General features: G+C 42.0%; 1 protein-coding gene across 1 annotated transcript in view; it reads left to right on the forward strand.

Moving 5' to 3' along the window:
- MOK (MOK protein kinase) overlaps positions 1-16,502 on the forward strand; it is a 46,962-nt gene that overhangs the window by 25,109 nt on the left and 5,351 nt on the right. Inside the window, exons 5-7 of the mRNA XM_012555643.2 lie at positions 8,031-8,109; positions 8,238-8,286; positions 10,854-11,032. Coding sequence (XP_012411097.2) covers positions 8,031-8,109; positions 8,238-8,286; positions 10,854-11,032 — 307 coding nt within the window. The remainder of the gene's footprint in view (positions 1-8,030; positions 8,110-8,237; positions 8,287-10,853; positions 11,033-16,502) is intronic.

Below are 16,502 nucleotides of genomic sequence, written 5' to 3' on the forward strand. Positions count from 1 at the left end.
TTTTGTTGATTCTTTCTATTGTTTTTCTGTTCTCTATTTCATTTATTTCTGCTCTGATCTTTACTATTTCCTTTCTTCCGGTGGCTGTGGGCTTTTTTTGCTGTTCTCTTTCTATTTGTTTGATATACACACATTTTTTAGGGGACATAATTCAAACCATGACAACCATGGACTACCAGAAGAACAAACAAATCTGTCTTGGAAGAAGTACAGCCAGAATGCTCCTTAGAAGCAAGACTTTGTCTCATATACTTTGGACATGTTACCAGGAGGGATCAGTCCCTGGATGATATCATGCTTAGTAAAGTAGAGGGTCAGAAAAAAGAGAAAGACCCTCAATGAGATGGATTGACACAGTGGCTGCAATAATGGGCTCAAGCATAACGATTGTGAGTATGGCACAGGACTGGGCAGTGTTTCGTTCTGTTGTACATACATCGTTATGAGTTGGAACTGACTCGGCGGCACCTAACAACAACAACATGTATTAGTAAATTACTAATAAAATAAATACCGTTAAGTAGACAAATTTTTCTGTATCCATAAAAGTTGGTGTATATAAGTTGGTCGAAAACTTTTGGATCTCCTCATTGGGAAAATACGAGATTGCCTTATATCTGGGACTATGTGGTATTTCTTATAAGTTGCAATCCTTGTGTATTTTATTTATAGGTAAGTTCCTCATTCAGGAATCTGTTTAATCCGGTTTTAACTACAATTCTAACAAACTCAGTTATTTGGCTTCTTGGCCTAAAACCTATTAAAAATAGAGCTGTTAGGTAGAAGGGACTTCTAGAAATCAGCATGCCAACAGAAAATGACAGGTAACAGTCCAGTGTAGGGGATGAGACTGCAAATATAAAACATGTACTTGAGGGGGAGAAAAAAACGAGTGGTTTGGGCAAACAGCGGTTAGCCTCCAGATTCCCTGCAATACGCCAGAGAAGGCAGAGCCACACGATATAGCCCTGACTGATTTCTAAGGAAAGTGTATATTTTTAAAAGATTCCCCTTTAAAATGGCTACAATAGAAAATGGTTTCATGTTCAAAGAGTAAACCTCATTTATTCAGAAATCTCACTTATTAGCCATCTTATTCCCAGTAGACTGGATAAATGAGGTGTTAACTCTGTGATTACATTTTCAAATACATAATGTATTTGAATAGATTCTTCACTTTGATCCTGTGCATGTGTGTGTATGTGTGTATATATCTAACAGTATCAGTGTATCGTGTCAAATACAACCCAGCGAAACAACTACTAAACTTTATCAGCGTCATTTGCAATATTCTTTCTACCAGTAAGCCAACATTTTGCTTTTTAAAGAATCTACAGCATGACTTCTTTTGTTAGTAACAATTCTCTCAATATAAGATTAAAAAAAAAAACCATTGCTGTCTAGTCAATTCCAACTCATAGCGACCCTACAGGGCAGGGTAGAACTGTCCCATAGGGTTTCCAAGGAGCAGCTGGTGGATTTGAACTGCTGACCTTTTGGTTAGCAGCCAAGCTCTTAACCACTATGCCACCAGGGCTTCTCAATGTAAGATATATGACTTTTATTAGAATTCTTATTTTTGCTCCCTGAAGTGTGATATCTTAAAACTCAAGGGGAGGGGAGAATTTCCAGCAAATGGCTTTGTGTTTAGATGTTTGTTTAAAACTTTGTTTAGAAATAAAGATCTTTAATTTCCAGTAGCAGGGGAATTGGGTAATTGGAGAAATTGAATCCATTTCTTCCAGTACCTGTCTATAGAGAGAGATTGTAGAAAACAGGCTGGTACAGATCAATGGGCGGTCGTTCTGCACTGATTCATTCATTCCAGAAGTACTGAGTGTCTTACAGGGCAGGCGCTGTGCTCAGTGTGTCGACTCTAGGATGCTGTCCAGGGTAAGGGGCATCCTAGTGTCAGAAATGTTAAAACGTGGAAAACAAATAGCTTGAAAGTAAAAGGATGGAAAAAAGATATGCAAAGAGCAAAGAAAAACTGGAGTGGCTATACTGATATCAGACAAAATAGACTTTAAACAAAAAATGTTACTAGAGATAAAAAGGGACACTTTATAATAATAAAAGCGTCAATCCTTCAAGAAGCTATAACAATTATAGACATGTATGCACCTAATAACAGAGCACCAAAACACATGAAGCAAAATCTGACATAAATGAAAGTAGAAATAGACAATCCAACAATAATATTTGGAGACTTCAATATCCCACTTTCAGTAGTGGATAGAAAAACTAGGAAGATGATTGACAAGGAAAGAGAAGACTTGAACAACACTGTAAACCAACTAGACCTAACAGACATCTATAGAACACTTTACCCAACAACAGCAGAATATACATTCTTCTCAAGTGCACACAAGACATTCTCCAGGAGAGATCATATGCTAGGCCACAAAACAAACCTCAGTAACTTTAAAAGAATATAAATAATACAGAGTTTGTTCTCTGACCATAATGGAATAAAGTTAGAAATAAATAACAGAAAGAAAATTGGGAAACTCATGAATATGTAAAAATTAAACAACACATTCCTAAATAACCAATAGATCAAAGAAGAAATCACAAGGGAAATTAGAAAATAATCTGAGATGAGTAAAAATAAAGGCATGATGTACCAAAATTTATGGGATGCAGCTAATGTGGTGCTTAGAGAGGAATTTAAGCTGTAAATGCCTCTATTAAAAAAAAAAGCACAATCTCAACTCAATACTTACAATCAACCTTATACTTTTAGACACTGGATAAAGGATAAAGAAGGGCAAACAAAACCTAAAGTAAGCAGAAAGAAGGAAATAAAGATTAGAGCAGAAATTAATGAAATAGAGAATAGAAAAATGATAGTGAAAAATCAGTGAAACCAAAAACTGGTTCTTTGAAAAGATTAACAAAACTGATAAACCTTTAGCTAGATTGAATTAGAAAAAAAAAGAGAGAAGACTCAAGTTACTAAAATCAGGAACGAAAGAGGGGATATTACTGCTAACTTTATAGAAATAAAAAGGATTGTTGTAAAGGAATACTATGAAAAATTGTATACCAATCAATCAGTTGCTAATTTAGATGAAACGGGCAAATTCCTAGAAAGCCACAAACTACTGAAACTGACTCCAGAAGAAAAAGACAAAGTGACTGGACCTATAGCAAGTAAAGATAATTAACTAGTAATCAAGAAACTACCACAAAGAAAAACCCATGCCCAGGTGGCATCACTGGTGAATTATATCAAACATTTAAAGAAGAATTAATACCAATTTTTTACAAACTCTTTCAAAAAATTGAAGAGGAGAAAATACTTCACAACTCATTCTATGAGTTCAGTATTACCCGATACCAAAACCAGACAAACATATCACAAGAAAAGAAAACTACAGACCAATACCTCTTATGAATATGGAAGCGGAAATCCTCAACAAAATACTAGCAAACTGAATCCAGCAATGTATAAAAAGCATGATACACCATGACCAAGTGAGATTTATCCCAGGAATGCAAAGTTGGCTTAACATCTGAAAATAAATTAAGGTAATACATCCTGTCAGTAGAATAAAAACAAAAACCGCATGATCACTTAGCAGACACAGAAGAAAGCATTTGACAAAATTCTACACCCTTTCATGATGAAAACACTCAAGAAACTAGGGCTAGAAGGGAACTTTCTCAACCTGACAAAGGGCATCTAAGAAAAAATCCACAGCTCACATTATATGTAATGGCAAAAGACTGGGTGCTTTCCCATTAAGATCAAGAACAAGACAAGGATGTCCACTCTTGCCACTTCTATTCAGTGTTATACTAGAGGTTGTAACCAGGGTAATTAGGAAAAAAAAAAAAGTAAGAAAAGAAATAAAGGCATCCAGATCAGAAAGGAAGAAGTAAAACTATTTGCAGATGACAAGATTATGTATATAGAAAATCCTAAGAAATCTACTAAAAAAAGCATTAGAACTAATAGACAAGCAAGGTTGCAGGATACAACATCAATACACAAGTACCAATTGTATTTCTTTCTTTTAATTTTATTTTGTTATTTTTGAGAATATACACAGTAAAACACCAATGCAGTAATTTCTACATATACAGTTCAGTGACATTACATTCTTTGAGTTGTGCAACCATTCTCATCCTCCTTTTCTGAGTTGTTCCTCCCCACTTAACATAAACTCATTGTCCCCTAAGTTTCCTATCTTATCTTTCAAGTTGCTGTTGTCAGTTTGATCCCATATCCATAGTTCTTAAAAGAGCATAATGCTCAGGGCAGACATTTTTTTACTAGTTCAGCTAAACTACTGTTTGGTTTTAAGATGACTTCAGGGGATATTTTTGGTTTAAAGTTTAAAGATTATCTCAGGGCAATAGTTTTGTGGGGTTCATCCAGCCTCCCTGGCTCCAGAAAGTCTGCAGTCCATGAGAATTTGAAATTTTGTTCTGTATTTTCCCCTCTTTGATCAGGATTCTTCTGTAGAATCTTTGATCAAAATGTTCAGTAATGGCAGCCAGGCACCATCAATTGTATTTGTATACACTTGCAGTGAACAATCTGAAGATGAACTTAACGAAGCAATTCCATTTATAATAGCATCAAAAAGAATAAAATACTTAGGAATAAATTTACCAAAAGAAATGCCAAACTTATAAACACTGAAAACTACAAAACATTATTGGAAGAAATTAAAGAAGATCTAAATAATGGAAAAACATCCCATATTCTTGGATCAGAAGACCTAATATTGTTAAGATGGCAATACTCCCAAATTGATCACAAATTCAACACAATCCCTAGTGGTATCCTAGCTGGCTTCTTTGTAGAAATTGACAAGCTGATCCTAAAATTTATATGGAATAGCAATGGACCCTGAATAACCAAAAAAATCTTGAAAAAGAAGAACAAAGTTAGAGGACTCCCACTTTGCAGTTTGAAAACTTACTACAAAGCAATAATAAGACATATAGAGATCAGTCAAGTAGAACAGTCTAGAAATAAACCCATGTGTCTTTGGTCAACTGATTTTCAACAGGGGTACCAAGACCACTCAATGGGGAAAGAATAAGCTTTTTAACAAGTGGTGCTGGGACAGCTTGGATACCCACATGTAAAAGAATGAAGTTGGAGTCTTACCTCACACCATATACAAAAATTAACTCAAAATGGAACAAAGACATAAATGTAAGAACTAAGATTATAAAACTCCTAGAAGTATACATAAGGGTAAATCTCCATGACCTTGGATATAGCAATGGATTCTTAGATATGACACCAAAAGCACAAGCAACAAAAGGAAATACAGGTAAATTGAACTTAATCAAAATTAAAAACTTCCGTGAATCAAAGGACGCTTATTAAGAAAATGAAAAGACAACTCACAGAATGGGAGAAAAATATTTACAAATCATATAGAAACCAAAGCCAAACCAAACCCATTGCCATCGAGCTGATTCCAACTCATAGCGATGCTTTAGGACAGAATAGAACTGCCCCATAGGGTTTCCAAGGAATGGCTGGTGGATTCGAACTGTCGACCTTTTGGTTAGCAGCTGAGCTCTGAACCACTGCACCATCAGGGCACCAAAATCATATAGAAGGTCAACAGAAAAGAGGAAGACCCTCAATGAGATGGATTGACGCAGTGGCTGCAACAGTGGGCTCAGACATAGCAACGATTGTGAGGATGGCGCAGGAGCGGACAGTGTCGCTATGAGTCAGAACTGACTTGACAGCACCTAACAGCAACAACAACAGATCGTGTATCTGATAATAAACTTGTATCTAGAATATGTAAAGAATCTTACAACTCAATAATAAAAAGACAGGTAACCCAATTTAAAAATGGGCAAAATATCTGAATAGATATTTCTCCAAAGAAGATACACAAATGGCCAATAAGCACATGAAAAGATACTCAACATAATTAGTCATCAGGGAAATACAAATCAAAACCACAATGAGTTACCACTGTCACAAGCACTAGGATGGCTCTGATCAATATCAGATAATAAGTGCCAGTGAGGATGTGGAGAAATCGAAACCCCCACATACTGCTGATGGGAATGTAAAATGGTACGACTGCTTTGGAAAGCCATCTAGCAATACCTCAAAAGCGTAAACTTAGAGATACCATGTGACCTAGCAGTTCCACTCCTAGATATCAGCCCCAAACGAAAATACCTGTTCACATAAAAACTTAGACAGAAATGTTTACAGCAACTTTACTCATAGTAGTCAAAAGGTGGGAACAACCCAAATATCCAACGATGAATGGAGAAACCAATTTGGTATATCCATACAATGGGATACTATTTGGCCATAAAAAGGAACGAAGTACTGATACAGGCTCCAACATGGATGAACTTTGCAAACATCATGCTAAGTGAAAGAAACCAATCACGAAAGACCACATGCTGTATGATTCCATTTATATGTCGTTTCCAGAATAGGCAAATCTATCGACAGAAAAGGGGTCCTGCTGGTGCAGTGGTTAAGCATTCGGCTGCTAACTGAAAGATGGGTGGTTCGAATTCACCAGCCACTCTGTGGGGGAAAAATGTGGCAGTCTGCATCCGTGAAGATTTACAGCCTTGGAAACCCTGTGGGCAGTTCTACTCTGTCCTATAGGGTCGCCATGAGTCAGAATCAATTCAACGGCAATGAGTAAAGGGTATAGAGACAGAAAGTAGATTAGTGGTTGCTTAGGGCTGGAGGGGGGATGGGGATGGGGATAGGGGGTGGGGATGGGGAGGAATAGCTGAAGGCACCTGGTTTCTTTTGGGGATGATAAAAATGCTCTAAAATGGACTGTGGTGATGGTTGCATGTATCTCTGCATATACTAAAAACCATTGAATTGTACACTTTAAATGGATGAGTCGTATGGTCTGTGAATTATATCTCAGTAAAGCTGTTTTAAAAAACAAGCTACAGGAAAGAAGGTCTAGCTGGCATGGCGTGTGATGGGTGCCAGGATCAGCATGGGTGTGGCTGCAGGGCACTGCCGCGTAAACATGGTGAGCTGTGCGTGCACCAGTGCGAGAAGATGGTGCGGCTGTCACAGCCAGACGATTCCACGTTGCTGTTCATGGACTGAAAAGTGTACGTCTGTTGAACTGTGATCTACCCTACTTTAAATGGAATCTCTGTGCAGTCAGGGAGCCTACGAAGACGCTGGATTTACAAGTGCCTGCTGAATTTTTCATACTCCGCACTCTTTGAAGGAGAGAGGTCTGGAAGACCAGCCCTGCAGCTCAGGTTAAGATGATCAGACCATGCTGCTGTTGTGACTGCCGCTCAGTGCAGCTGTCACTGGGACGGAGATGCATGTGCTCTGTGACATTATGGGAAAGGCAAACCTACGCGGACAGCGAAAACTCAGTGGTTGCCAGAGGGAGGCAGGAGGGATGGACAGGTGGAGCACAGGCCAGGGAAACTGCATGACACTGTAATGGTGGACGCATGACAGCAACCCATAAGACAACACAAAGAGTGACCCTCATGTAAACCGCAAACTTCAGTTAATGATAATCCATCAGGAACGCACGATGTTGACCCAAGAGAAACTATGGAAAGTGGAGAAGGGAGGGGGGTATGTGGGAACTCTCTGTACTTTCTGCACACCTAACATGGTTCTAGGAGCCCTGGTGGCGCAGTGGTTAAGAGCTAGGCTGCTAACTAGAAGGTCGGCAGTTCGAATCCACCAGCCACTCCTTGGAAACCCTATGGGGCAGTTCTACTTTGTCCGGTAGGGTTGCTATGAGTTGGGATTGACGCGACGGCAATAGGTTAACACAGTTGTAAAAAATAAAGTCCATTTAAAAATGCATACACTGTGATTTTAAATGAAATCATGCCAGTATGTTTTTTAAATGGTACATTTTATAGGTATGCTCCGTAAAACTTCTTCAGATTATTTTTCATGGAGGAAATTGTATTTTCACACAGTGTTAAATAAAAATTTATTGTATTTCTGATTTACCAAAAGGAATATGTACCATTTGTAACCATATTTACCTGCTTTCTTGATTGCACAGGGAGAAGACACCCATTATCAGAAAAAAAAATTATGCACTATATGTACCAGTTATGTAAATCCCTCGAGCATATGCACAGGTACACTTGGAGATCGGGCAGCTCAGACGTTAATAAAACGTGTTAGCATTCATTTAAAAATACAGTGTAAAGGAATTTGAATCAATGAGGTACAATTAATTCTCTTCTTCCTTTTATATTGAATGCAGAAATGGAATATTTCACAGAGATGTAAAACCAGAAAATATATTAGTAAAGGTAAGAACTTCTATACGAAAAATTGATATCCAAATAAAAATAGAATAAAGAAAGCTTTCAGAGGAAATATAGTTTCGATTCCAGATAGCTGGATACCATGGTTGCTATAGTTTTGTTTTTTCCAGCTTGGAAAATGTTGCTTGTGCATTATCGTCTACTTAGCTGACTATACATCTGGAAGAAAATAATCTTAGGCACCTTCTCACAACTATATCCGAAATAAATACCACTCAAGTGATCATTCTAAACCCTCTAAATATAAAAGTGGTAGAGGCAGGATCTGAGCTCTGGTCTGTCCTACTCCAAAGCCACTTAAATTGCACATATTTAAAGCATAAAATGTGATGACTTTTGACATATGAACATACAAAACCATCATCACAATTAAGATAGTGAAGGTATTCCACACCCCCCAAAATTTCCCTCCTGCCTCTTTGTAATCCCTCTCTCCCCACCTCCTGTCCCCAGACAATGACTGACCTACATTCTGTGACATTGAATTAGTTTGCATTTTCTAAAATGTCATATAAACGGAATCATACAGTATGTATTCTTTTTCTGTCTGGCTTCTTTCACTCAGCGTAGTTATTTTGAGCTTCATCCACGATAGCATGTATAAATAGTTGATTCCTTTTCCTTGCTGAGTAGTCTTCCGTTATTCCTTCTGCTTCCTTTTCTGCCTTGTTTTGTATTGACTTTAAAAAAGTCATTCCATTTTACTTCCTTTGTTAGCTTATTAGCTATACCTCTTTGTTTTGTTATTTCAGTGGTTGGTTTTTTGTTTATAGTATACATCTTTGCCTCATATCTATCTTCAAATGACATCACACCACTTCTCACAAAGCGTGATAACTTCACGATAGTGTACTTCCCAGCCTTGGGGCCATTGTCATACCTTTTACTTTTACACAGGTTTTAAACCTCACAGTACATTGTTATTATTTTTGCTTAAGCAGCCAGTTAGTATCTTTTAAACAGATTTAAATAATAAGAAAAAAATCTTATATATTTACTCATGTGGGCAACGTTTCCAGTTCACTTCTTGTGTAGGTCCATGTTTCTATCTGGTCTCATTTTTTTTCTGCCTGAAGAAATTCCTTTAATTTTGTAGTACAGGTCTGCTGCTGATAAATTATTTTATACTATAGTACATTCTTTTATATACCTGAAAAAGTATTTTACCTTCATTTTTGAAAGATATTTTCACTAGGTATAGAATTCTAGGTTGACGGTTTTTCTTTCAAAATTTTAATGATATTTTTGATTGGATGCCAGACATGGTGAATTTTACCTTGTTGAGTGATGGATATTTTTGTATTCTTTTAAATCTTCAAAAGGAGCCCTGGTGGTGCAGTGGTTAAACGCTCGACTGCTAACTGAAAAGCCAGCAGTTCGAACCCACCAGCAGCTCCATGGAGAAAGACCTGGTGATCTGCTCCCATAAAGATTACAGCCTAGAAAACCCTACAGGAATTAACTCAATGGCATACAACAGCAACAAACAGAGAATCATCCCCGGCTTTTATAGCCTATTCTTGAAGGAGCCGTGGTGGCACAATGGTTAAGGTGCTCAGCTGCCAACCAAAAGGTCAGTGGTTCAAACCTACCAGCTACTCCGTGGGAGAAAGATGTGGCAATCTCCTTCTGTAAGGATTTACAGCTTTGGAAATACTATGGGGAAGTTCTGCTCTGTCCTGTGTGGTCACTGTGAGTTGGAATGGACTAGGCAGTAGTGAGTTGTTTTTTTTTATTGTTTGTTTACAGCCTATTCTTAGCACGTCTATTTCTATCCACTGGGTGTGGACTAATTGGAATCGTAATTAGGTATTTTAATAAGCTCTGTTCATTTATGGCCTTTATTTTGTTACCTTGAAATGTGAGGGGTGAAGTAAATAGAAGTACCTGAGACCTATTTCCCTGCACATGTCTGACTTGCTGTCAGGAGAGTCTCAGACCTGTGGGCTCTGCGCAGCACAGGTGCAGTGTGGCCACCTCCCCAAACCCGGAGCAGAGCTTCCAGCCAAGATGGACAGCGAAGAGGAGACTGAGCCATAAGAGAACGTGCTATCATTGTGTGTAATTCATTTGTAGAATCACACTACCACTGAAACATTTTCCAAACCTATAAAAAAAAAAAAAAACGTTGCCATCAAGTCGATTCTGACTCCTAGCAACCCTATAGGACAGAGTAGAACTGCCCCATAGGGTTTCCAAGGCTGTAATCTTTGTGGAAGCAGACTGTCACATTTTTCTCCCACGGAGCAGCTGGTAGGTCCAAACCATTGACCTTTCGGTTAACAGCTGAGTTAGGTTCCAAACCTATAGACATTTGGAAATATATGGAAAACACAGAGAGCCAGAATATTTGCAGACAAATTCCACTGAACAGAAACATCACTTACCCCTCTGTTAGAAGCTACTTCCAGGTGCTTATAAAAGCTAGTGATTTGTGTTGTATAAGCTGGTTGAGGGTTTTGTAAGTTCTCCTTTAGTGCATCGGGATCTGAGACTGTGGAAGACAGACAGCTGCTCAGGGAGATGATGCTGCCTCTGCCCCACCCCTGCAGCAGGACGTCCTGAAGCTGGGGGACTTTGGGTCCTGCCGGAGCGTCTACTCCAAGCAGCCGTACACGGAGTACATCTCCACACGCTGGTACCGGTCCCCTGAGTGTCTGCTCACTGACGGCTACTACAGTTATAAGATGGACGTGTGGAGTGCCGGCTGTGTGTTCTATGAGATCGCCAGGTAGGGCTGCTGGCCTCGCCCGGAGAACCCTGCAGTACAGGCAGAGTCCCGTCTGACCTCACAGGCTGAGTATGGGGGTGAACAGTGGGGTGACCCCACAGTGCAGGTGGAGCCCCACCTGACCCCATAGGCTGATATGAGGGTGAATGGTGGGGTGACCTCACAGTGCAGGTGGAACCCCGTCTGACCCCATAGGCTGAGTATGGGGGGTCAGATGGCAGGTTCAGCCAGGCTGTGGAGCTGTAGGCCAGCACGTTCCAGCACGCAGATTCTAAGCCATTCTGGTTTTTTACTGTTTTTAATTTAACAGAAAATTTCCTAGGCTTTCGTTTTACTTTTTGTCAAATACTTCTGCACGCTTGCTTTTCATGGACACTAGACCAACATTCCTTTGCCACCATCACACCGGCTTAAATGAAATGATTGATTACCGTGTGTTCAGGAACAGAGGTGGACTTGCCTGCCGCCACCTTCTGTGGCCTGTCCTGGGAGGTGTGAGCAGGGCAGCCCCCGTGGCACGCTCTCAGAGCACAGACAGATCAGGTCACCGTAGGGCACTGAGGCACCTGCTGGCACTGTGGCACTCTAGAAGGCTGCCATCCTGACATCCCTCCCTTGGGCCTCCACACCCCTGGCCTTTGGGCTTCATGGCTGGAAGGAGCAGTGGCCAGGGAAGAAGAGGCAAGAGTTTGTCCCACTCAGAGGGGGGTGGGACGTCATTAAAGAAGCTGAGGAGGGTGTGGGGTGGACATGGCCTTCGAGGAGGGCATCTGTGGTCTGACGTCTGGGTGATGCCCAGCAGGGAGCCCGGCCATCAGTACTCTTCCTCGCTGGCCGCTTCATCAGTACAGACAGATGGCGCCTCAGGGCGCGCCCTCTTCTGATTCCAGAGCACACGAATGATAACTGACTGTGTGTGATTTTTGGAAAGCTGAGTAGTAGTTTAATTGAAGTTAAAAGTTTCTCCTCTGCCAAAATTCCTTGAATTAATTTGGAACGCATTTTACAACACTTAAATGTTAAGAACTCAGTGGCTGCTGGCACCTCGTAGTATGGGATCTGAGCCCGAGAGGGCCAGGGGCCACACGTGCTGGGCTGTGCACCCTGCTCTTTCCCCCGCTCAGGGTGGCTTTTCTGGGCACCCACATTTTCCTTTCCTATCTTTTAGTCGTAAGACATTGGTGGTTTCCTGAACAGAAGCTAGTCTTAATACCAAAGCTGTATTTCTGGCATGTGACATGAACTAATTCATTTATACTGATCTAAAATCTTTTATTCACAATTCCAAAAGCCACACAAGCTCTGAAAACCAAAGGGCTTTCTTGGGACTCGTGTGCTGACAAGGCCTGACCCAAAGTTGTCAACACAGCTCACCTGGGCCGACTCCATGCCTGTAATCGTAGTTATTTACTGCAGTTAGTGTGTGTGTTCACACGTCACTGTGGAGACGCTGCTGTGCGCACAGACGGGGATGAGGACCTGAATCTTGCCTCTTGGCAGAAGACACCTAGGGCCTGTTGGCAACGTGGGAATAGAAAGGCTGAGCAAAAGGGAGGGGGCCCTGGGTAGTGCAAGCAGAAAGGTTGGAGGCTTGAGTCCACCCAGAAGGCGCTCCAGAAGAAAAGCCTGATGATCCACTTCCGAAAAATGAGCCATTGGAAACCCCTGCGCAGCAGTTCTACTCTGACACACGTGGGGTTGCCATGAGTCAGAGTCAGCGGCAGCTGTTTTTAAGCAAAAGAGAGAACGAGACTCTTAAAACCACGAGGATTAATACATTTGTCTGGATGTTTCCTGTGGGCCCCAGGCGTCCTGGTGGCTGGGGGAGACGTGCTGCTGGCAGAGTGCCCTCTGGGCTGCCCTCTGGGTGGGAACGCACGCTCTTCCTGGTGGGCTATGGGCACCGTGTGATTCCAGGGTATCTATGCGCTGGGTCCAGGTACAAGTAGTCCCCAACTTACGATGTATTCGAGTTATGATGAACCACGCTCAAGACTGTCTTTTTTTTTTTGGTACATCTGATTATTAGTAACATGTACTACATGTTGTTGTTAGGTGCCGTTGAGTCGGTTCCGACTCATAGGTACCCTGTGTACAACAGAACCAAACACTGCCCAGTCCTGTGCCAGCCTCACAATCGTTGCTTTGTTTGAGCCCATTGTTATAGCCACTGTGTCAGTCCATCTCATTGAGAGTCTTCCTCTTTTGCGCTGACCCTATAATGTCGCTATGAGTCAGAATCGACTCGGCGGCAACGGGTTTGGTTTTTGTTTTTGATACCTTACCAAGCATGACGTCCTTCTCCAGGGACGGGTTCCTCCTGCTAAACACGTCCAAAGTCTGTGAGATGATGTCTCGCCATCCTGGCTTCCAAGGAGCGTTCTGGCTGCACTTCTTCCAAGAGACCTGTTTGTTCTTCTGGTAGACTCAGCATTTGCCAACATCACAATTCAAAGGCGTCAATTCTTCTTCCGTCTTCCTTACTCACTGTCCAGCTTTTGCATGCATATGAGATGATTGAAAATACGATGGCTTGGGTCAGGCACACCGTAGTCCTCAAAGCGACATCTTTGCTTTTGAACACTTCAGTGTTTTGCAGATTTACTCAGTGCAGTACATTGTTTGATTTCTTGACTGCTGCTTCCATGGGCATTGATTGTGGATCCAAGTAAAATGAAATCCTTGACAACTTCAATATTTTCTGTTTGTCATGATGTTTCTTACTGGTCCAGTTGTGGGGACTTTTGTTTTCTCTGTGTTGAGGTGTAATCCATACATTTGATCTTCAGTAAATGCTTCAAGTCCTCTTCCCTTTCAGCAAGCAAGGTTGTGTCATCTGCGTATCACAGGTTGTTAATAAGTCTTAAACCAATTCTGATACCATGTTCTTCTTCATATAGTCAGCTTCTTGGATTATTTGCTCAGCATACAGATTGAGTAAGTATAGTGAAAGGATACAACCCTGACACACACCTTTCCTGATTTTAAGCCACGCAGTATCTTCTTTTTCTGTTTGAATGACTGCCTCTTCGTCTGTGTACAGGTTCCGCATGACCACAGTTAAGTGTCCCGGAATCCCCATTCTTCACAATGTTATCCATAATTTGTTATGATCCACACAGTCGAATGCATTTACATAGTCAATAAAACGCAGGTAAACATCTTTCTGGTATTCTCTACTTTTTGCCAAGATCCATCTGACATCAGCAGTGATATCCTTTGTTCCACATCCTCTTCTGAATCTGGCTTGAATTTCTGGCAGTTCCCTGTCGATGTACTGCTGCAATCGCTTTTGAATTATCTTTAGCAAAATTTTACTTGCATGTGGTATTAATGGTATTGTTCTATAATTTCCACATTCTGTTGGATCATCTTTCTTTGGAATGGGCACAGATATGGATCTCTTCCACTCAGTTAGCCAGGTAGCTGTCTTCCAAATTTCTTGGCATAGATGAGTGAGCAACTCCCGTACTGGATCCATTTGTTGAAACATCTCAATTGGTATTCTGTCATTTCATCTGTAAGTTTATATGTAATGTTTCCAACCCCAAAAGACAAATAAAGATCAGATTTATAAAGATACTGACAATAAAAGGCAATAATAGTGAAAACTAAAAAATAAAATGAGGTATTTGACTTACGTCATTTACAACAGAGTCGTTGGAACAGAACCCTGTTGTAAGTTGGGACTACCTGTATTATCTTAAAAGATGAGTAAGAAATACCCGTATAATAAAACGTCATAGGAGATGAAGCTTCAACTTACTTGTTGTAGTAGAATTTTGTTAGAGTGAATACACTACTTCAATTTTCTGCTCTGCAGGCCCTAGAGATAAAAGAGTGCTGATACTTAATCTCTTTCCAGCAAAGAGAACAGAGGGAGCTGTGCTCTGGTGTGTTTTGGTAGGTGGCTTTGGAGGCTGGATGAATGCTTTTGGCCATGTCCTGGTGTTTTCTGTGAATGGCTCTGGAGTTCTGTGACTGGCTGCCTGGGTCGAGAGACATGGACAGAGGTGTGGCTGTGAGTTGAGTGCAGACCTTCTAGCTTCTTGTCCCCATGCAGATGGCTCCCGAGAGTGCCATCTGCCATGAGTACCCACTGTGCTTGGGGCTGAGGAAGCCAAGCCCTGGGGAGGTGGGGGGAGTAGGCTCTGCACCCCAGTTCTGCCATTCCGTGTCCCCTGGCAGGGGGGGCCAAGAAAACATGAATGCAATGTTGTCTGGATAGGATAATTGATCTCAAACCAAAAAAACCAAACCCGTTGCTGACAAGTCGATTCTGAGCCCCTCAATTTATAACCCAAAAAGGAAGAAAATGGCACCTTCTTCAGGCTTCCTAATACCCAAACTCTCGAGTGGCCTAATCACAGTACTGTTTGCTGCTACAGAAAAGACTCCTTTAGAAATGACAACACCTCCAAGTGACAGCCACTGCTGGCATTGCAGAGGACAGTCCATGGAGGACTTGTGAGATGGTTCTCAACCACATTTCCGTAAGAAACACGTCAGCCGAGGCGGCAGGCGGGCCCTGGGGCTGTGTCCAGCTACAGCTGCGCTTCGCTTGGTTTGCGCACTGTTTCGTTGTTATGCTGTGCTTATTTTATTTCAGCCAACCACTGGAGTTAGGAGAACCCCAAAATCAAACCCGTTGCCGTCAAGTCAGTTCCGACTCAGAGACCCTAGAGGATAGAGTAGAACTGCCCCGTAGGGTTTCCAAGAAGCAGCTGGTGGATTCGAACTGTCGACCTTTTCATTAGCAGCCGAGCTCTCAACCACTGCGCCACCAGCGCTCTGGAGTTAGGAGAGTTCACATAAAAATCTCTATTTCTGCCTTCTCTCGAAAAGTGGAGGTGTCAGTGACGCCGTCCTGCATCTTCGCGTGGTGGCCAGTCAGCGAGGCCACAAGGGGGCCTACCTGCTTTTGGTGCTACAGCAGGTGCTCTGTGGTGTTCCTCTGCCACCACTGGAACCTGTGCCCTGTGCAGAGAGGCTCACCGTGTGTGCCACCCCACGTCCCCATCGGCCAGGAGCTGCCCCATGTCCCTGTCGGCCAGGGGCCGCCCCATGTTCCTGTCGGCCAGCACTAGAGCATGGGCACCTGCTCTGTGTGCAGCCCATGCTGGTGCTGGGGGGTGAGGGCACGTGGCCCTGGAGCACGGGCCTGCACATGTCTTCTCTGCAGAGGGCCCTCCCCAGTTGCCCTCAGACACCCTCATGACCCCAGGCTTGGGGAGGCGCTCTCATTTGCTGGCTACGTGCGGCCTGTCCCCCTGCTGGAATGCTAGCCATACGGGGAGTGGGGCAGAGGCCAGAGCGGGGGCCTGTGTGCTGTGTGTCAGCCCCACAATGGTGCCTGGCACGAGGACTGCTGGACTGAGTCAAATGGGGATGATGCTCTTTATTTCATCTGAACTGTGGCCTATGTGCCAGATGTCTGTTTCTGTAAATAAAGTTTTATTGGAACACAGCC

Source organism: Trichechus manatus, unplaced genomic scaffold (genome assembly GCF_000243295.1).
Source record: "Trichechus manatus latirostris isolate Lorelei unplaced genomic scaffold, TriManLat1.0 scaffold00045, whole genome shotgun sequence".
Lineage (NCBI taxonomy): Eukaryota > Metazoa > Chordata > Mammalia > Sirenia > Trichechidae > Trichechus > Trichechus manatus.